We start from the raw sequence: 22,045 nt of genomic DNA, 5'->3' as shown, positions 1-22,045 counted from the left end.
GTCTCAGTTGGGACCTGTTTGTGGTCACCACAGACTTGTAGTTTTTGCTTTACTTTATTTTGTGCAATAAAGCACCTTTCCTTTTACAGTTGGAGTTATTACGCTATCCAATGACTTGTGCTGGAACATACGTGACTATAGGTGTCAGACCACGATCAGAGTATGCTGGGGAGAGCCCACGACCAACAAAACTGTTGACACTTGAATGGGAGCTAGAAGTTGTGGACTTGGACCCTGCCACAGCTTAGAATCTTCAGAGAAGCAGGAGGAATAAAAGAATATTGAAGGGGTTACCGATTTGGAGATTGATGTGATGACTTGGTCAACCATTTTAACCTCCCTGTAGGCAACGTTACCTGCTCTCCTCCCAGTCCCTGGGCTTCTTGGTTTCATTGGGTTTGATACAGCGGATATAGTGTGGTGTACACTTCATCAGGGTTCCCACAAGGTCATTGGCCTGTTTCTGAAAGAGGCAAAGTAAAAGAATGATGAGAAAATGCTACAACTGTTTAAGGATGGAGCCAAGAATCCAAAGATGTCTATCAAGGAATCTGTGACATATGTGTCCATGCTCTGGATCTTAAACACTGACGTATGGGATGGGTATTGGCCAATGCAGTGAAACGTACCCAGTGATTTATCTATCAACATTATATACACAGCTGATGCATCAGATGTCACACTTCAAATTGCCAGAAACATAACGGTAAAGTCACCATAGTTTCAGTTGGCCATAGGCTCTTTTTGGGGGGGGGGGGGGGGGGGGGTGCGGAGGGAGTTGACTGGTGGTGACTTTAACCTGAGGACCAGCACACCTCAGCTGAGTGGCAGGCTCGAGAAGGCGGGACCTTCAGGAATAATATCAGCCGGGTCGGATATTGAACCCACACCGTCAGCATCGCTCTGTTTGTCCAGCCGACTGAGCTAAACCGACCCCCTGTCAGAAGTGTAGATGGAAGGGAGCTCATCTCTTTCCTGTCAAATACCTGACTTCTGCCCCAAGGATTCTGCAGGAAGCAGGGATTTACCTGTCAACCTACAGAAACAATTTGTTCCAATAATCCTCCGAATTGAACATTACCTGAACACTGATCTTGAAGACAGACATAGCTGCTTTCTCTGAGTAAGCAAACACTGTAAGAAGTTTCACAACATCCAGGTTAAAGTCCAACAGGTTTATTTGGAATCAATAGCTTTTGCCGTGCTCCGAAAGCTTGTGATTCCAAATAAACCTGTTGGACTTTAACCTGAGTGTTGTGAGATTTCTTACAGTGCCCACTCCAGTCCAATACCAGTATCTCCACATCATAAGTAAACACTAACTACGCGCCAGTCTGCCCATGAGGAATGCCACCATTACGTGGAGAAACAGATCAATGGGTGCATTCTTGTGTGGTGTACGAATAAATCCGCACCCAGCTGGCAACTACTGTAAAAAAACTGACTTTACCGAAATTGATGACGTTGTTACAGAACCAGGTGGAATGAACAAGCCTTTTCAAAGCTTGAGTGAGTTTAATTGCAGCCAGGGTTCACTGGACAAGGCTGTAGGTGTTCTTATTGTACACTGTTCTGCCTCTTGTTGTTGTGGCTTTTTGTTACAGGTGGCTAATGGAGGCTTATACAGCCCGAGGGTATCTTGTGGCTTATGTCCTGATCGTCACTGCCTTTCGCAGTCTTGCTGCACAATTTACTTGCACGGTTTACTCAACGGTAAGATGGCAAACTGAACTGAGACACAGCTCTATTTCCTCGCCCTTAACAACAAGGAAATATAATTAGGATGTCGGACTTTAAAGTTTCTTTATTTATTTATTAGTCACAAGTAAAGCTTACATTACTACACAGTTCCTGTGAAATTCCCCTAGTCGTCACACTACAGCACCTGTTCGGGTCAATTCTCCTAACCAGCACATCTTTCAGACTGTGGAAGGAAATTGGAGCACCCGGAGGAAACCCACACAGACACGGGGAGAATGCGCAAACTTTGCACAGACAGTGACCCAAGCTGGGAATCGAACCCGGGTCCCTTGCGCTGTGAGGCAGCAGTGCTAACCACTATGCCACCATGCTACCCCTTCCCTAGTTTCCCTTTCCCAGTTCCCAACTTCCCTGCTTCCATGGAGCAAAGAGCCTACAAAAATAGGGCCACTCTCGAACTTCTTTGTCTTACTGGAGAAATGGCCTTGCCTCCAATTGCCAATCATCAACAATAATACAATTGTTTTACAATCTTTCCTGGGATGTGGGCGTTGCTGGCAAGGTCGTCTCTACTAGTCCTTGAATTGTGTGGTAACTTCAAAGGGCAGTGAGGAGTCACCCACATTGCTGGTGTTCAGGAGTCACATATAGGTAGGCCAGACCAGCTAAGGGCTGCAGATTTTCTTCCCTGAAGGATACATGAGTTTTAACAACAACCCGATAGATAATAACCATTAAACTATGAGGCTTGTATTTTATCCCAGGTTCTATTCATTTTTAGATTTGCCCAGTTGCCATTGCGGGATTTGAACACATGGGGGTGGGGACTTTTGGCATTGTCACGGCTGGGATGAGAAAATTTGGTGTCACCTCCAGAGCATTAGTCCAGGTGTCTGGGTTACCAGATCTGTAACAATACCATCCACCATAATAAGAAGTCTCACAACACCAGGTTAAAGTCCAACAGGTTTATTTGGAATCACAAGCTTTCAGAGCACTCCTTCTTCATCAAGTGTCCTGAACTGTCCCATTAGTAATAAGTCCTCAGAGGCAGATGTCCCTTCACCAAAATGCCTTTACTTACAAGTCTGACAGCAGCATAGAGAGTGTTTTCAGTTAGCCATCTACACTAGGAGTGCCAGAGGAACTGACACGCCTGGTTAAATACAAAACAAGAGGCTCCCTGATTGGCTCATCAATTTGGCCCTTAATCAGGGACATCTTTTGTTATCCAACCAAATAAATGAAATCAAATTAATTTAGGTCAAAAAACTTAAATGCAGCTAACACACATATCAAACGGAAGGCTCTTAAATCAGTGAGTTTATATTCTAACAGACCCACCTCAATTGCCTGATTAAAGTCATTACACCATTGTGAATGGGATTGAAAAGGCGAGGGAATCGAGCTCTATCTCAGCTCAGCGTGGTACACATGTTACTAAAGCTAAACAACGGTTGGCATCCTCAAAGAAAAGTTAGTGAGGAACTCTGGTAACTCTCAGTACCTTAATCTTGCTGCCTGCAGTTGTGGGCCGGCCTTTCTTTTCTGCTTGTAGACTTTCGGGGAAAAGTGCACGGATGAAAGGGCTGTGAAGCGGCAACAAATACAATTAAACATGCAAGCAACGCCAGCGTTTCACACAATCAGCTCAAAACAACCCAGGCACGTTTACAAGTAGCTTCTCAAACAACAAAAAACGGACAATGCTGGAAAACCTCAGCAGGTCTGACAGCATCTGTGGAGAGAGAGAATAGAGGCAATGTTTCAATGACTCATCGCCAGAGCCATCCAGACTCGAAACGTTGGCTCTATTCTCTCTCCACAGATGCTGTCAGACCTGCTGAGATTTTCCAGCATTTTCTGTTTCAGATTCCAGCGTCCGCCGTGTGTTGCTTTTATACAAATAGTTTCTCTTTCACTTACAATTCACTGCTCTGCATGAGTTCAATTAGGTCCGTGAAAAGAACATCTCGATTTCGTTCGCAGAACCCCTCCACGTTATAGGAAACCTGGACACCAAAGAAAATATGAAAGATTTGAACTCTGTTTTCCAGCCCAGTGGTTTTGCAGAAATAGTTTTTTTAAAAAATCTCAGTTGATGGTTGCGATTCTAGCCCTCAGCAACGTCTTCTGAAAGGGGTGGCACAGTGGTTAGCACTGCTGCCTCACAGTGCCAAGGAGCCGGGTTCAATTCCAGCCTTGGGTGACTGTCTGTGTGGCATTTGTACATTCTCCCCGTTTCTGCGCGAGTTTCCTCCGGCTGCTCCGGTTTCCTCCCACAGTCCAAAGATGTGCGGGTTAGGTGGATTGGCCATGCTAAATTGTCCCTTAGTGTCAGGGGGATTAGCAGGGTAAATATGTAGGATTACAGGGATAGGGTGGGATTGTTGTTAGTGCAGGCTCAATGGGCTGAATGGTCTACTGCATTCTAAGGATTCTACATCCACATGTACACTGCATCAACATCCACATGTACACTGATGGTACCTTACCGACATCTCTCTCTCTCAATCCGTCTACTGCCTCTGAAATGCTAAGACGGCTTTTCTGACATCTAGCGATGAATGAGCATAAATTTCCTCTCACTAAACTTTGGAAGGATCATACGAATTATGGTCAGTCTCAGATTCCTGGCCACTGACTCCATCCTTCTCCCTGGCTATGTGCTGAGGCTGAAGCAGACAGTTCACTGCCTTGGTGTCGTGTTCGACCCCAAGATGAGCTTCAGATCACACTTACGCACTGTAACCAAGACCGCGCAATGACACCGTCTAACCTCTCCCTGTTCAGCTCCTCAATGTTGTTGGTTGGCACCTGTGGTCTCCACTACCCCAGCTCGACCTCCGATCTTCCACTCTCACCCAAAACTCTTCTGTTAGTGTCTTAACTCTCACCAGTCCCATTTATCTATCACCTCTGTGCTTGCCTATACTGGCTCCCAGTTAAACAACACCTAGATTTAAAAATTCCCATCCTTGTTTTCATATCATTTCCATGACCTCTCCACTCCTTACCTGTGTCATCACCTTCCACCTCCCAACCCTCAGAGGTACGCACGCTCCTCTAACCCTGGGCATATCCAAATTTGAATTGCTTCAGTATTACGATTCTATACAGAGGACAGTACAGTGATTAACACTGCTGCCTCGCAGTGCCAGGGACCCGGGTTCAATTCTGGTCTCGGGACACTGTCTGTTGGAGTTTGCATTTTCTCCGTGTCTGGGAGTGTCCTCAGCAGTCTGAGCCCTAAGCTTCAGAATTCCTGACCTAATCCTCTCTTTAACACGCTGTTTAAAACCTCTCTCCCGAACCAATTTTTTGGTCATCTATTTCATTTTGATAATGCACCTATGAAGGGCCTCAGGATGTTTTATTATGCTGTTTATAAAGGCGCTTCATAAATGCAACTTATAAATGACAGGCAAACACAAACTGACCCAAGTATAAATTATAAATGAATCTGACATTGCTTTATTCTAGACAGTGGATATGAGTATTGAAATTTATAGAATATGTAACCTCCTTCCATTACCTATATTATTAGATAGATATACCAAATCATAACAACGCTATATATTAGCAAATTACTTCACATTTCCACTATGGATCATAAAATAGAACCACAGAATGGCAGAAGAAGGCCATTCAACTCATCAAGTCTGCACCAATCACAAGCCCTATTCCCATAACCCCACATATTTACCCTGCTAATCTCCCTAACACTAGGGTCAATTCAGCATGGTCAATCAACCTAACCCTAACATTTTTGGGCTGTGGGAGGAAACTGGAGCATCCAGAGGAAACCCATGTAGAGAGAAGGAGAAAGTTCAAACTCCACACAGTGACCTGAGGCTGGAATTGAACCCAGGTCCCTGGCTCTGTGAGGCAGCAGTGCTAACCACTGTGCCACCACACTGTCCTCTGTATAGAACCATAATACACTAAACTGTGTCCCTCTCACTCTAACCCAATGAAATTCTAATGTACTCAACTCCTCTTATTCTACAATTACAATTTATCCAATCACTTTTTAGACACCCCTAGGTATAGAATTACTGAGCCAAGTGTAAAGGAAATGTTCAGATTTGCATCATTTCATAAGGATCTGTGCGATTCAAGAGGTGATTTTCTTCTAATTTCAGATTTAGCAAGGGGAGGAACTTCAATCTTTCAACATTACAAAAGTTGCTGTACTTCAAAAATACTTAACTGGTTACAGGGCACTTTGGGCAATTCTATGATCATATAAAGCATTATTTAAGTGCAGTTGCAAGGCTTTCTTTACCCTTCTTAATATCATTCTGCCCTATAGGCAGGTGCACTAGTATAGCTGCAGTGCACCGTCAGGGCAGAGGGGGCTCCACCTATGCCTTGAACCAATGTTCCAAACCCTGGATCCAATTATTGGCCCTTAAATCATTCTTGCAGCATTAGTCCATTCAGGCGTTAAATATCAGAATATCACTGAAGGTCGAATGAAGAAAGGAAGATTTGAAGAGATAAACAAACACGCTACCAAATTCTAACTTAATTCTGTAGACAGTGGAGGCTGATAGTGGCTGGAATTCTCCAGTCTCCCCCATGGCTGATGTTCTCCAATCTCGCCGGTGTGAATGGAGATTTAGCTGTACTCCAAATTTTCCATTCTCACTGACAGTGGTAGCGAGGTGTGGGAGTCCCGAGGATTCTGACCAGTGTTTACCTATCTGAAAAGTGCTGCTAGTTGGTATTGTCACTGTCCCTCGATTTGAGGATGGCATTTACTCAAAGTCGCAGGTTTCTTCATGTTACCGAGCAGGCAACTCAGGCCTTTGGGCACATGGGGTAGGATGTCCCATGAGAGAGGCTATCTGGAGTGCTGGATCTTTCCCTCTCTGCCGGTGCTCCATCTAACCATTGTGGCTCAAAGTGTGAAGCAGCGGGGGAGATAGGTTGTCGCCATTTTGTACGATTGGTAGCAGGTTCCTCCCGGTCATTCATCAATCTGCAGCCGAGAGTGTCTTTGAGGCATTTTCCTTGTCCTTTCCTGGAACGTTACCCATTTGAGAGTTGGGAAAACGGGACGAGGCAGCGGGGGAGATGCTTCTCATCCAGTGTCCAGTCCACAAAAGTTGACCTTGAAACCTTCTGTACCAGTCAGCTGCACAACAAATACTCAGCTGTTGAGTTCTAACTGCAGAGCATTTCCTGTTTTTGATTAGGTGGGGCACTGCTGATTAAATGAGAAATGAGACTGGCTGCTTCTGGTCCTCACGATCCAAGCGGAAAATTTCTTCACAAACAAAGCTAGATGGTTATCAGATTTGGGCTGCATTAATAAGCAGTTTTTGCATGATCCCGTTTGCTGGATGCACAATGGCTCTGGAATTCTCCCAATCAGAGCTTGTGTGGTTCTTCAACAATTTCAAAAACCTTTTCCTGGTAAATACTGATTGCCAATAAATTCATTCATCAGAGACTCGACCATCTGTACACCCTGATAAGGCAACAATCACTTACTATGTGAGAGAGAGTGAAAGGAAGCATTTGAATAAGAACAATGCAATACAAGAGACAAGCAGGTAGTACAATTTCAGATACGTGCACCGTAATTCTCCCACTCTCCCCATCGTTGGAATTCTAGTGGCCGGGGTGGGGGGCTCGGTCACACAAAGAAACCCGTGACCTTGAGTAAATGCCATCTTCGAATTGAGGGCCAGTGATGATACCGACTAGCAGTACTTTTCAGACTGCCGCTTTTGAACATAAAATGTGCCTGATCTACCACAAACTAAAGAGATGTGTTCCACCCTTGCCCTTTATTGAATTATCCAGATGCAAGGGGAGCCTACAGCCCCTCACCCCCTTGCTTTTACCCATGACAATACCTTACCCAATCAAAGTCAACTTGCCAACCCTCTTCTTTAATATACACTACTATATTTAGGTTAGGTATTAGGTTAGAAAGTTTAGTGGGTATAATATGTCGGGATATGGAGGTAGAGCCTGGGTGGGATTGTCTTTGGTGCAGACTTGATGGGCCGAAGGGCCTCTTTCTGCACTGCAGGTTTCTATGATTTCCATTGTTGTGCTCCTTTGAAATTTGTTATTCTTGCATTTGTCCGGATGAGTGCGAGATGAAAAGCTTCAGCAATGTGCCTTTCTTTTCAGCAAGATGAGGTGAATGGGCTCCTTCATTAATTTGCACAAGTCTTAGCCGCTCACACAGCTACAGGCCTGATGCTCCTTCAGGAAATCTGGGTGTCTGGAACGTGTAAATGCTAATTCTTTATAGTTTGCATACCTAACTTCTTCACTGATAAGGACGTCTGCTCACCTTCAGAAGATGCCAATTTGGGGGAAGAGAGCAAAAGCATTGCACATAAGGGCGAAGCATCGCATATTAATTAATCAAGTTAATTAAGTAATTCATTAATTAATCAAATTAGACAGCAGCGATTGCACTGTCTGAACCTAGTTTTAATTGGAAATTATTTGGGATAAAGCGGGAGTTCCTCCACGTTTGAAAACCCGGACTTGTTGTGACCTAATCTGCAACATCATGTTTATCCTCATCTTTCCTCCCCCCCCACTGCAGCCCGGGTCTTGATGGGCCTGACCTTGAGGCTTAGATTTTTATCTATGATTCTCAATATCTGGACATCAGTCAAATGTTGCCTAATTCTGGTCACAGCAACACAAGAGGCACTCAGATAGCATCTGTCTAAAGACTTGGAGTAATTCCATTGCCATTGTGTTCAGTTACCTTGCCGGCATAATGATGAATGATGAAACCCTGGTTCCAGCTGTTGAAATGCTCATGGGTTCCAATTTGCATCTGTAATTTCTGCAGCAGTGTCTGATCTGCCCCTTCCCCCGTAGCGTGCATTGTCGCACAGACATCATCCAAAATACTCAAAATGCCAGGTGGATTCTGTGAATAAATGTACACTCTTAAAACATAACAAAATGACAATACAATGGTCAGCATTACTTATCAAAATGGTACACATTTGACACTATCTCATGGTTAGACTATGGCTAATGGCATTATTGCTAGATTATTAATCCAGAAAATTAGCTATTGACCCAGGTTCGAATCCCGTGCAGCAGATGGTGGAATTTGAATTCAATAAAAAGAAATCTGGAATTAAGAATCTACTGATGACCATGAAATCATTGCCGGTTGTCGGAAAAACCCCTCTGGTTCACTGATGTCCTTTAGGGAAGGAAATCTGCTGTCCTTCCCTGGTCTGGCCCAGATGTGACTCCAGAGTCACAGCAATGTGGTTGACTCTCAACTGCCCTCTGAACAAGGGCAACTAGGGATGGGCAATAAATGCTGGCCAGCCAGTGGCACCCATGTCCCACAAAGGAATAAAACAAAATGTTGTAATGATTTTGGGATTAGGAAAACCCATCGATCCACCAGTTTCAGAATTTTATTCCTATCCTACCAGGAATTCTTCAAACACTGCCACAGATTTTTAAAATGTATTTCACAAATCTATCACCTATACTAAAAAGAAAGTTGCCTGAATTTCAAATTTCCTCTTGATATTGTACTTTAAACCCTCTAGTCTTTGAATCACGTGTCCACCAGAAGGATTTTCTTTGATCTCTCCAGAAAATTTCTGAGAGTGCTGGCTCTCTCTAATCACTAGTTGTCTTCCAGATGATCACTTGTTACATCCCTCATCAAGATCTCAATTGCTTTTGCCCTTACATCCTGTGTCTCTCCTCTAAAGATGGCTGACCCACTTGCCTCTTTGGCATGTTAACTGATTCCTGTCAGCATTGAAGGTATTTGTGACTTTCTCTAGGGTAACTCCACCACTGGATCCATTGGCATTAATGTACCCAGCTTCCTTTCTACTATGACTGGCAAGGTTTAGCAGACTGCTCCCTCTTTTGTGTACCTCTTTCAACTTAGGAGTTGCTCACTCTTCATGGACAACATGAGCAATGAAATAAAGTTTTGTTATTCTGCCTGTTCTTTAATTACAGACACCATCGATATTGGTAAATACTCCTATTCCCCTCAGCATCCATCGCTGGCTCCTGACAAACAACATTTTATCTTTTATATTTTCCACTTTATTCTTCTCATCTGCTCATCTTTCCAGCTACTTGAACTTAGAATCATGGAATCCCTACACTGCAGAAGGAAGCTATTTGGTCCATCTAATCTGCACTGACTCTCTGACCGAGCATCTCACCCAAGCCCTCCCCTCTGCCCTATCTCCGCAACTCCACATATTCACCCTGCTAATCCCCCTAACCTATGCATTTTGGGACACTAAGAGACAATTTAGCATGGCCAATCTACCGAACCTATGCATCTTTGGCCTGTGGGAGGAAACTGGAGCACCTGGAGGAAACCCACACAGACATGGGGAGAATGTGCAAACTCCAAACAGACAGTCACCTGAGGCTGGATTCGAACCTGGATCCCTGGCACTGTGAGGCAGTAGTGCTGTGCTACTGTGATGCAAACTTCATTTTCTCTGATTTTTCTTATTTGATCGCTTCCCTCATTTGCTATTTGAGGATAAATTTTTGACAGAATTCAGTAAACCTTTATGAGTACAGATGAAGCCCAGTCTATGTCAGGATGGGTAAAATCTCCCGTTCCAGCTGTAGTAGCAACTTTTTCAACCTCCCTTTACAATAATCCAACCATTGTGATGTGGTGACGTTTTGGCATTTTCCTAATTTTTGGCATTAACTTTATCCCTTTTCTATCTTTCAGATCCACCCAAATGGGCTTTGTGCCAGTTTCCAGTTCCTTCCTTTTAGTGATAAACCATGTCACCTCCCTGCCATAAGTACACAAAGCCTCCGCTCCCCACTCACTCTCTTCCTTAGTTAGCTTTCAGTAATTATCAGGATGTCTACTAGTCTCCTATTGACCATCACTTTTAACTCATCTGCTTTCGTTACACGCCACTTTTATACAAATACATTTTACTTCATTCTCCTTCCTAATAATTAGTCTACATGGTTATCCTTCTTCTGCTTCAGGTAACGAGTGACTCACCTCCCGACTCCCCAAAGCCTTTCCGGAGTGTGGCGGAATACTCAACACTTGGATGAGTGCACCTCCAACAACACTCAAGAAGCCCATCACCATTCAGGACAAAGCAGCTCACTTCATTCCAAAAAAAAACATTCAATCCCTCCATCATGAGTGGTGATGGCCTAGTTGACTATTAGTCCTCAGTTAATGTTCTGGGGACCCGGGTTCGAATCCCGTCACGGCAGATGGTGGAATTTGAATTCAATAAAAAATATCTGGAATTAACATTGCCATGAAACCATTGTCAATTGCTGGAAAACCCCATCTAATTCACCAATGTCCTTTAGGGAAGGAAATCTGCTGTCCTTACCTGGTCTGGCCTACATGTCACTCCAGAGCCACAGCAATGTGGTTGACTCTCGATTGCTCTCCAAGGACAATTAGGGTTGAGCAACAAATGCTGACCAGCTAGTGACACCCATGAATAAAAAAAATGAACAGTGGCAGCCATGCAGGAACTCACCAAGGTTCCTTAAGCAGCACTTTCCAAACCCATGACCATTCCCATCTTGAAGGACCACAGCAATAGATATCTGGGAACACCATTATCTGTACGTTTCCCTCATCATCCTGACTTGGAAATATGTTACCGTTTCTTCACTGTCACTGAGTCAAAATCCTGCAACTCCCTCTCTAACAGCACTGTGGGTGTACCTACACGTTAGGGACTGCAGCGGCTCAAGAAGGAAGCTTGTCATCACCTTTCCAAGGGCAACTAGGGATGGGCAATAAATGTTGGTCGAGGCAGCAAAGTCCACATCCCGTGAAAGAATTTTTTTTTAAATGTGGTGTCACCTATATCACTGCAAAGTTCTTCCTTGGTTAAAGTTAGGCGGTAACCACAGACCAATGGTAGATATATTTTCCAGCCATAGTTCTCCCTTGGACTAATCACCGTGCTCAAAACTGAAAAACAGCAGTTACCACAGCAGTAAACATTTGGTTACCAGGATCTAATAACCAGTAGCCAAAAAAAAACCCAATAACAATCGGAAAAGGTTACATGGTCAAAATTAGCCAGGAGATTTATCATTGTAAAATAGGTTAAGGAAGGGGAGTAAGGAGAAACAAATGATGGCTGATATGAAGGGTACACACAGTAAGAGGTCTCACAACACCAGGTTAAAGTCCAACAGGTTTATTTGATGGTAAACGCCACAAGCTTTCGGAACGCTGTTCCTTCGTCAGGTGAGTGGAAAGTTCTGATCAGAAACAGGGCATATAAAGGCACACTCTCCACTCACCTGATGAAGGTACAGCGTTCCGGAAGCTTGTGGCGTTTACTGTCAAATAAACCTGTTGGGCTTTAACCTGAGACTTCTTGCTGTGTTTACCCCAGTTCAACGCCGGTGTCTCCACGATATGAAGGGTACACCAGCATTGCAGAGATAGATCCCACATAACATGAGAAAGGTTGAAAGGAAGATTAAGGAACTTTTCTTAAATGTTGACATCTTAAGCAGAAGTATCTGTGCAACTGGATCAAAGTGCAAGGGAAGTATCTTATTGGAAACCAATCAACAACTGATTGAAGGAAAAAGCAGATGTCCTTTTTTTTAAATATAAGCCACACCATAGTGTTTGCTGCTGAACAATGAAGCATTGAAGAAAATGCGGTTTAATATATTTGGACATCACTCCGAATATATACAAGACTCAGTTCCAATACTTACAACTTTGTTCTCTATGAGGTCACAGACTACTTTGTTGTTGAAATAGTCGATTGCGGTCCATTTGATTCCCTCTTGCACATATTCTTCCTAAGGAGATGAAAATTACACAACAACAGATGACTCATTCAGCCCGAAAAGATATTATTTGCAATGCAGCTGAAATAAAGAACACTGAAAAGCAAGAGTGCTCATTAAAACACTGTGTCCAATGTGCAGGACTGCAACTCCCAATTTTGTCTAACAGTGTTGAGTCTCAAGGATATATTTATAATTGTCTTTCTCAAGGTGAAACCTTGTAGTACTAAATATAATAAAAAACAAAAGCTGCTTCTTGGATTGAACATTTCTTTTTATATGCCTTCTGAGAAAATAATGCAACGTAAAAATGGACTTTCATCAATTATAACTATAAAAAAAAACTATTTTGACTTGCTAATTCACAGAAGGGTCCAGAGAATATCGGTCATTTGTATGAGTACATTGCTCAATACAGTTTTCAGAAGTTCATTGAGTCAGAGGATTGCTTGGTGTCTTGGTCTTTGTAAATGCCAGTTAAAACTGGGAAAACTCATCAGATGGAATTTTCCAGCCTCGCTTGTCCCGAAACCGTAAAATCCTGCCCAAGGTCTTTCCCATGCCCCGTCCTCGCCTACTCCGATTCTTGGGAAGGGCAGGTCGGTCAAATTCTGGCCATCACCTCTGGACAGCATGGCGGCACAGTGGTTAGCACTGCTGCCCACCTCATTAGGGACCTTCTAGCTTCAGTTCACTATCTATGTGGAGTTTGTACATTCTCCCCATGTCTGTGTGTGTTTCCTCCAGGTGCTCTGGTTCCCTCCCACAGTTCAAAGATGTGCAAGTTAGATGGTTTGCCCCTTAGTGTCCCAAGATGTGTATATTAGATGGTTTAGCCATGGGAAATGTGTAGGTTTATGGAGACATGGAGGAGCGGGCCTGTTAAGATACTTTGTCAGAGAATTGATGCAGACTTGATGGGCCTAATGGCCTCTTTGGCACTGTAGTGATTCTATAATTCTATGAGATATATAATCAAATTATTGCGTCAGTGGCAGACAGAATACTGTATAAACCATGTTGTTCCTTAGCTACTTAAATGAAGAAAATAGTCTGTATCTTAGTTGTGGACTTATGATGACAGAATGGGCATATTTCCTGAAAATTAGAAAGTTCTGATCTAATTGAAGTGCATATATTGAACAATTATTACAATTATTTTTAAAGACTTGCTTTAAAATCAACATGAATGTTGAATAGATAGAAGTTTTAAGGAGCGCTCCGTCACCCAAAATCTTCCAAATAAATATATCATAAACTTCAAACTAATTAATTTATTTATTAGGCTTGATTTAATCATGGATGAAAGTTGAACACATTTATTTGATAATTTTAAATAAATGGGTTAATGCTACTATTGGACAAATATTGAACATTTTGTAAATATATTACATGTTTGTCTGTAGCTATTCCAATAGTTGTTTCCAGACTACACATTTCGTAAAAAACAAAATCTTACAGATCCCAAAAGAGAAAATGCTGAAAATCTCAGCAGGTTTGGCAGCACCTGTAAGGAGAAAAGAGTTGAAGTTTTGAGTCCAGATGACCCTTTGTCAAAGATAAAAGGCATAGAAAGTGAGAGATATTTATACCGCAGGGGGAGGGAATGAAAGATAAGTCATAGCCACAAAAACAAGGGAAAAGGCTGCTAATGGCAGTCCAGAGAGAGAATAAAGGGTGTGAATGGCCAAAATAAATATCTTTCACTTTCAATGCCATTTAGCTTTGACAAAGGATCATCTGGACTCGAAACATCAGCTCTTTTCTCTCCTTTCAGATACTACCTGACCTGTTAAGATTTTCCAGCATTTTCTCTTCTGGTTTCACATTCCAGAATCCGCAGTAGTTTGCTTTTATCTAAAATCTTGCGGATGCTGGTTATCCAAAATAGAAACAGGGTGTGTGCGTGCGTGTATGAAAATTTGTGCCGATCTTCCTTGCATAGAAAGTGGACAAGAATTAATCCGAAACGGATGAGAGAAGAATCTAGTTTTTCTTTAAAGTTGCACATAACTGATACGCACAGAAGTAAAGCTGCCTGTGTTGTGGAAAGTAAGCATCGGGTATAAAATAGTAAAGGGCTGTAATATAATCCGCTGGTTCAGGTGATCTTATATAAATAGATGAGCCTTCATTCTCCAAGTTTCCTGTATTAGTCACGCTTCAACTATACAGCCAAGCAAAACAGAAGTATATTCCAATGGCCAAACCCTTACATGAAATAGGATTACAGATTAAATAATGGGGGAAGTGGGAACAGAAGTGGGCTATTTAGCCTCTTGAGCCTGGAACAGTACCACATCATTCAAGGGCTTATCTCCCAAACTAGCTGCTGCACCTTCATTATAAAAATGCAAATGTCTGGGATATATTTCTGGAGCAAACCAGAGGGCATGAATAAGTTATATGGAAACGCAGCCTGACATTGTAATGAACTCGTTTGTATAAAAAGGGACGTCTAAGCGAATGGGCTTCTTTAAACTCGATAAATAAATTAGAACATCGGCCGTACCTGCTCAGCTTTCAGAGTGAGCTCAATAAATATCTGCTGCAGCTTCTCATTCACAAAGTTGATGCAAAACTGCTCAAAGCCATTTTTCTGCAAATACAGAGGAGAACATCTTAAAAACGGAGACAGTGGCAGCATACAAAAGCTTTCAGTGAGGCTTAGAAACGAGTATTAGTTATACTGACGGGTCAAGCAGCAGGTCTGGGTCCAGCAATTCTCTGTTGTTTTAGCAGTGTCATTAACCCATTTAAACCCACCTTCTAAACACATGACCACTTCCATGTAGAAGGACAAGGGCAGCAGATACATGGGAACAGCACCACCCGCAAGTTCCCCTCCAAGACACTCACCATCCTGCGTTGGAAACATATTGCCTTTCCTTCGCAGTCACTGGGTCAAAAATCCTGGAATTCCTTCCCTAACGGAATTGTGGATCAACCCACAGCCAGTGGACAGCAGCGATTCAAGGTGGCAGCTCACCGCCACCTTCTCAAGGGCACAACTAGGGATGGGTAGTAAATGGTGGCCAGCCAGCGACACCCATGTCCCACGAATGAATAAAAAAACTAGTGAAACTTGGGGAGGTGATGGTCTAGTGGCTAAAATATTAATCCAGAAGCTCAGCTAACGTTCTGGGGGTCTGGGTTCAAATCCCACCACGGCAGATGGTAAAATTTGAATTCAATAAAACAAATCCGGAATTAAGAATCTACTGATGACCACAAAACCATTGTAGATAGTTGTAAAAACCCATCCAGTTCACTACTGTCCTTTAGGGAAGGAAATCTGCTGTCCTTACCTGGTCTGACCTACGTGTGACTCCAGAGCCACAGCAATGTGGTTGATTCTCAACTGCCCTCCAAGGGCAACTAGGGATGGACCAGCATTGCCCATATCCCATGAATGAATTAAAAAAAAAACCCACATTTAAAAAACAGGGAAATAAAGGGATATCACTCCAATGCACCAAGTGTTCATCTACTAATATCATTCATAGTTTCCTGCCCTAAGAGGGAATGCCAACATTTACTGAAATTCACAACAGATACAAGTACTTTAAAGAACAAAGCTTGCATTGAAACAAAACATAGAAACCTAGAAAGTACAGCACAGTACAGGCCCTTCAGTCCTCGATGTGCCGAGCTTTGTCTGAAAACAAGATCAAGATATCCCACTTCCAAGAAGAATTAGAAGTCATTTGGGTGACTTCATTTGTATTTGATGTTGAAATTAACATGACCAGAAATGTATAAGTAAATGGTACTAAAGCAATTTGAAGCCATACTTGGAAAATCTCAAAGCCGTAGATATCTAGGACACCAATGTTGTATTCCTCGTGGTCCTTCTCCATGGCTTTGTTAATAGACTGGAAAAAATATAAAATAACTGTGACTATACACAACTATACATGTGGCTGGAAAATATTTTGGAGTTGAAATGTCATACAGTTTAGTTACCACTTTGATATGAAATTCCTTGGTGTTGCATTAATAAAATTCATCTTTGATAATGTTGTGTAGAACGGAATTTCAATGTGAATGCACAGACAGTTCAGCTTCCACCTTTACACATCTGAATAAAAACTTCTAAAAGCTAATCACCAGGCGCCATTAAAAATGTTAACAGATGACAAAAATCCTTTAGCAATCTTCTACTGATTTAAAAGCTTTTATTTGAAACAGGTAATGTGGATGCCATCCTAATGAAATCTTGCTTGGAGGAGGCTACAAGGAACAAAGTTATCAGCAGAGTCATTAATGTAAGTCCAAAGATGTGCGGGTTAGGTGGATTGGCCATGTTCAGTTGCCCCTTGGTGTCAGGGGGATTAGCAGGGTAAATACATGGACTTATGGGGATAGAACCTGGGGAGGGATTGTTGTTGGTGCAGGCCTGATGGGTCGAATGGCCTCCTCCTGCACGTTAGAGATTCTACGATAGGCAAACTGTATTAGATAAAGAGTATTAATAAGCTCTCAGCGCAAGTTATTTGGCTTCCTGTCTGCAGTGGCCCCTTATTTTCTCGATGTGGAGATGCCGGCGTTGGACTGGGGTAAACACAGTAAGAAGTCTCACAACACCACATTAAAGTCCAACAGGTTTATTTGGTAACAAGAGCCACTAGCTTTTGGAGCTTTGCCCCTTCATCAGGTGAGTGGGGAGCCCATATTTTGGGGCAGAGCCCTGAAAGCTAGTGGTGTTTGCTACCAAATAAACCTGTTGGACTTTAACCTGGTGTTGTGAGACTTCTTCCCATATTTTCTTTCCGAGGTACTTGAATCTACACAACCATTCAGGGGGTCAGCTGTAGCACATCCCTGGCTCGATAGTCTACTGACGCCTGTGATCTGGGCTCACAAATGAAGAGTGAGGGGGTTGGAGGAGTGAAGGTGGGCGTGGATGCGGAGGAGATGCCCTCATTCTGTCTTCATCTCCCCATCCCCCTCCTTACCCTCAGATCCATCTTCCTCCTCTTCACCCATCCCCTCCTCCTCCTCACTCCCATAACCTTCCACCTGTCACCCTCATCCCCCCTCCTCCTCCTCACTCCACCTCCCTTCCTTCCCTCCCCCTCCTCTGTCAGCTCCTTGCTGGGCTCCCAATCACAGCCAGACACTGCACTTTTTGGAAGGACGGGAAAGATATCCATCAGAAAACATTAATGTACACCCACTAATTTTTTGGGGGTGCTGACAAGGGGAATGGGGTTGTGTGTTGTCTAGAACCAGAGGGACAGAGTCTCAGAATAAGGGGCAGGCCATTTAAGACTGAGGTGAGGAGGTATCTTTTCACTCAGAGGGTAGTGAATTTTTGGAATTCTTTACCTCAGAGATTCAGAAATTGAGTGTACTTAAGACAGAGATTGATAGGTTTTTCGATATTAAAGATATCAAGGGATATGGGATAGTGTGTGAGAATGGCATTGAGGTTGACAGAAGGTATAGTCAAATGGGGAGCAGGCTTGAGGGGCTGAATGGCCTACTCCTGCTCCTACATTTCTGTAACTCCTGTCCAGGCCCTAACATATGAGATTCAAAATCAAATATTATTACACTCATTGCATTCCCTCATCCATTTCTGATGAGTATTTTTTGTGTCAATGAGGTGCTTGGTACATGAGAAAGTTAGTGAAGGGAGTATTGTTCTTGTCAGAACGCTATCAAACAAGCTTACTTGTGTGGCAGTAACAGCAGAGCACATGTGGTTTAAAAAGACTTCCGCAATTGTTGGGTGGGCAAATACAAAAGAATGCAGTACAATAAAGAGTACTTCAATTAGTTCCTGACCTACAGAGAAAGAACAGTCTGGGGGGTTCCCCTTTGTTCAAAGTACTTCCTTGGGTGTCTGTCTGTGTGAAATAAATACACTCACAAATGCGTTAGTAACCTATATAAAAAAATACTACAGGATGGCTGGGTGGCACAGCAGTTAGCACTGCTGCCTTTCAGCGCCAGGGGGCTGGGGTCAATTCCAGCCTCAGGGCATTAGCAGGGTAAACTAGTGGGTGTAGGGGCATGGGGCCTGGGTGTGGACACACATTAGTATCAGGGGGATTAGCAGGATTACTACATGGGGTTACAGAGATAGGGACTGGGTGCAGACACATCTTAGTATCAGGGGGATTAGCAGGATAACTATGTGGGGTTACAGGGATAGGTGGGATTGTTGTCAGTGCAGGCTCAAAGGGCCAAATGGCCTCTTTACGTACAGTAGGGATCCTACGATTCTATTCAATGTTCATTGCTGTTTGCCCAACATTTCAAGCACATTTTTCACAGCTTATTTGCTGATTTACAGCGGCAAGGATGTCGCAAAGCGGTTTCTCTGGCCCACCAGGGAAGCAATGTTGAACCGTGCCAACATACAAGGCTACTGTCTCTTTGAATATTTAACAGCATGATCTAATTTTCTGATCATTAGAAGCCACATTAGTCTCTGTGCAGAGACAAAGGCTCCCATTGTACTTACGTCTACCAAATAGTCAAAGATGCGTGAGTGAAGAGCCTTGGAAAGTGCATCCCTCGTGTAACAGGCCTGCTCCACATTTAATGTTACGTTGATGCTTTCAGACCTTCCTCCCCATTTGCTGTCCATTTTTCGGCTCGTCAACTTTTCCTTCAATCGCTCTTGGTTGATGCCAAGTAGGAAAGCTGGGAATGCCAGGACTGTGGGACAAATATGTTAGAGTCATTTGTTAGCTCAGTTGAGAAGTTCTGTTCGCTCAATACATACGGGAGTCCTGGCTCCCTTACCAACTCATGTCTTAATCAGCGGGTGCACTCAAATTATCATCATTGCTGGGAACAGAAGGGTGGCACAGTGGTTATCACTGCTGCCTCACAGCCCCAAGGACCCAGGTTCGATTCTGGCCTTGAATGACTGTCTGCACATTCTTCCTCCATGTCTGCATGGATTTCCTCCATGTCTGCATGGATTTCCTCCGAGTGTCCCAGTTTCCTCCCACAGTCCAAAGATGTGCAGGTTAGGTGGATTGGCCATACTAAATCAACTTGGGTAAGATGTTCTTTTGGAAAGTCAGTGCAGGCTCGATGGACCGAATGGCCTCCTTCTGCATTATGGGGATTCTATTGGATTCATAGAACCATATAGTGCAGAAGGTGGCCATTCAGCCCATTGTTCCTGTCCTAGCCCTATGAAAGAATTATTAAATTAGTCCCACTTGCCTGCTCTTTCCCCATAACCTTGCACTTTCTCAATTGTATATTCAATTCACCTTTGAAAATTACTATTGAATCTGCTTCCACCATAATTTGAGGCAGTGAATTCCAGATTATGACTCACTGCGCTACAAACTTCTTCTCATGTCACCTAGCTCTTTTGCCAATTACCTTAAATCCATGCCCTCTAGTTATTGACCATCTTGCCAATGGAAACAGTTCCTCCTTAATGATTCCATGAAAGCCCCTCAAAAGTTCTGTCCATCTGCATCAAATTTCCCCCAACGCTCTCTGCTCTAAGGAGAGCAAGCCCGGCTTCATCAGTCTCTCTGTATAAGTGAAGACCATCATCCCTGGCACCATTCCAGTAAATCTCCTCCACACACTCTCCAAGACCTTGACATCTGTCCTACAAGTGCGCAGGATTGGACACAGTAATCCAACTGGGGCCTAAGCAGTGATTTATAAAGAATATCAACAAGGAAAGACTTTGTGAAGTGTAACATAAAACAGCTCCATGATTTGTCGAGTGCACATACGGAATGGTCTGTGTGGAAGCTCACACTCGATCTGACTGAACCTTGAGAACCTTGCTATGGTGGAGATGGGGCCTTAGTGTCCCATTGCTCTGAGCTGAGCCAATCAATGGTTCCTGTCTAGACTAACAGCTACGCGTGGGTGTTGGGCATGGCTTACATTAACTAGATGGGCTCACACTTGAAGAATGCAGCTTGGGTGTGGTACCAGGAGGGTCTATTGGTGCCTCCCTGAGCTTGTGTCAACCAGCTAAGCAAGGAGATAATTGGGGAAAATCACGTCCTCTCGTACACAAAAGCTCAACACTCACAATCTCATCAGCCTCAGTCTGCCAAAGGTACAATTTTTGGCACTTATTGTTATTTGGCAATCCCGGGGTACTTGGATTCTGGCAATTCTTGCCTTTAAGGATTGGATTGGCAATCTCAATCTTTCAAAGCTCCTGACTCTCAGCCGCAGATGAATTTAATTACCGAGGAGTGATTAGAATTCACAGACTGCTGGAGAACCATGCTCACAGCTCTGGGCCTCACCACTTGCACTCTTTAAAGGGACAATTCACATGTTGCTCATTAAATGAATTATAGCCCAATTTGGATTTGGAGTGAAGCCACTGAAGAATTAAATGCAGTTGTATTAGATTGAATGTACGGTGTGCCGGGAAATTCGAAATGGTGTAAGTGCCTCCAATGATAGAAAGAGCCTGCGTTTACGTAGTGCCTGACGTTAGCACATCCCAAACTGCTTTGAATCTAATACAGCATCATTGAACAATACCATATCCTCCTTGTATCTTTGGACAGCATTCAAAAACCAACTTTAATCCTCCCACAATGAACACTTAGAGACCAACCAGAGTCTTCCTGTTTTATGGGAATCTGTCGGGAGCTCTGGGAATTCACACACTGCTGGGAATTTAGGGACGCATTTTCTTTTAAGTAGATGGTGAATATTGGTCACAGGCCAGTCACAGGGTGTTTGCAGCCAGTTGAAGGAGCGCTGCTTTTAATTAGAGTGAAGCTGGTGGGTTTTGGCAGCGCTGGTTGTGCAGATGTTTCAGAGCAGGATGCAGGCTGCTACAGGCAGGTGCTAACATCCCGTGGGGTGGTGGGGAAGACAAAATGCTCCATCATTAATTAGGGAATGCTGCAAAATGGAACAGAATATGTGTCCAAACAAGGGGAAACTGCGCATGGGAGAAGGAACAGGAAATCAAACCCTTCCTGAGGAGAGAAGGAATGTTCAATGCACTAACCGACAGTACCCGTCGGAAGTTTGTTTATTGTTTCAAGGGGTCTGTTTATTGCTAGTAGAGTATAGTGCAGTAAACCAAAGTGGAATGAAAGACCAGCCTTTCCAAACCTTCAAAGGGGACTCCAGGTTAATTAGACGCACTGGAGTAAATTCGAACCTTGCACTATAATTCTAACCTGGGACAGTAACCAAGAGATGTCAATCACCTATCGGAGAACCCATCTGATTATCGTTCTGTCCAGAGGAGATTTTACCTCACTGTTTTAACAATGGATACTAAACTTCAGAGGGCAGAACAATTTCAAATCGCTGCCTTCAATGAGTAACACATTTGTGGGACGTGGGTGCCACTGGCTGGCCCGCATTTATCGTCCATCCCTAGTTGCTCGAGGGCAGTCAACCACACTGCTGTGGCTCTGGAGTCACACGTAGGCCAGACCAGGTAAGGGTGGCAGATTTCTTTCCCCAAAAGGACATTACTGAACCAGATGGGTTTTTCTGACAATCGACAATGGTTTCATGGTCATCAGCAGATTCTTAATTCCAGATTTTTTTTATT

General features: G+C 43.4%; 1 protein-coding gene across 3 annotated transcripts in view; it reads right to left on the bottom strand.

Annotated features, from left to right (window-relative positions):
- The window catches only part of myo1ea (myosin IEa), a 151,546-nt gene that overhangs the window by 46,420 nt on the left and 83,081 nt on the right, over window positions 1–22,045 (bottom strand). For all 3 annotated transcript variants that reach the window (XM_080214452.1, XM_080214450.1, XM_080214451.1), the window contains exons 10-17: window positions 18,986–19,182; window positions 16,305–16,385; window positions 15,023–15,109; window positions 12,436–12,522; window positions 8,450–8,617; window positions 3,628–3,713; window positions 3,209–3,290; window positions 357–463 (exon numbers count right to left, since the gene is read on the bottom strand). In XM_080214452.1, coding sequence (XP_080070578.1) covers window positions 357–463; window positions 3,209–3,290; window positions 3,628–3,713; window positions 8,450–8,617; window positions 12,436–12,522; window positions 15,023–15,109; window positions 16,305–16,385; window positions 18,986–19,182 — 895 coding nt within the window. The remainder of the gene's footprint in view (window positions 1–356; window positions 464–3,208; window positions 3,291–3,627; window positions 3,714–8,449; window positions 8,618–12,435; window positions 12,523–15,022; window positions 15,110–16,304; window positions 16,386–18,985; window positions 19,183–22,045) is intronic.

This window comes from Carcharhinus amblyrhynchos, chromosome 28 (assembly GCF_965287045.1).
Source record: "Carcharhinus amblyrhynchos chromosome 28, sCarAmb.v2.hapA, whole genome shotgun sequence".
Classification (NCBI taxonomy): domain Eukaryota; kingdom Metazoa; phylum Chordata; class Chondrichthyes; order Carcharhiniformes; family Carcharhinidae; genus Carcharhinus; species Carcharhinus amblyrhynchos.
The sequence above is the reverse complement of the archived record's forward strand: the minus strand, read 5'-3'. Positions and strand labels throughout refer to the sequence as shown.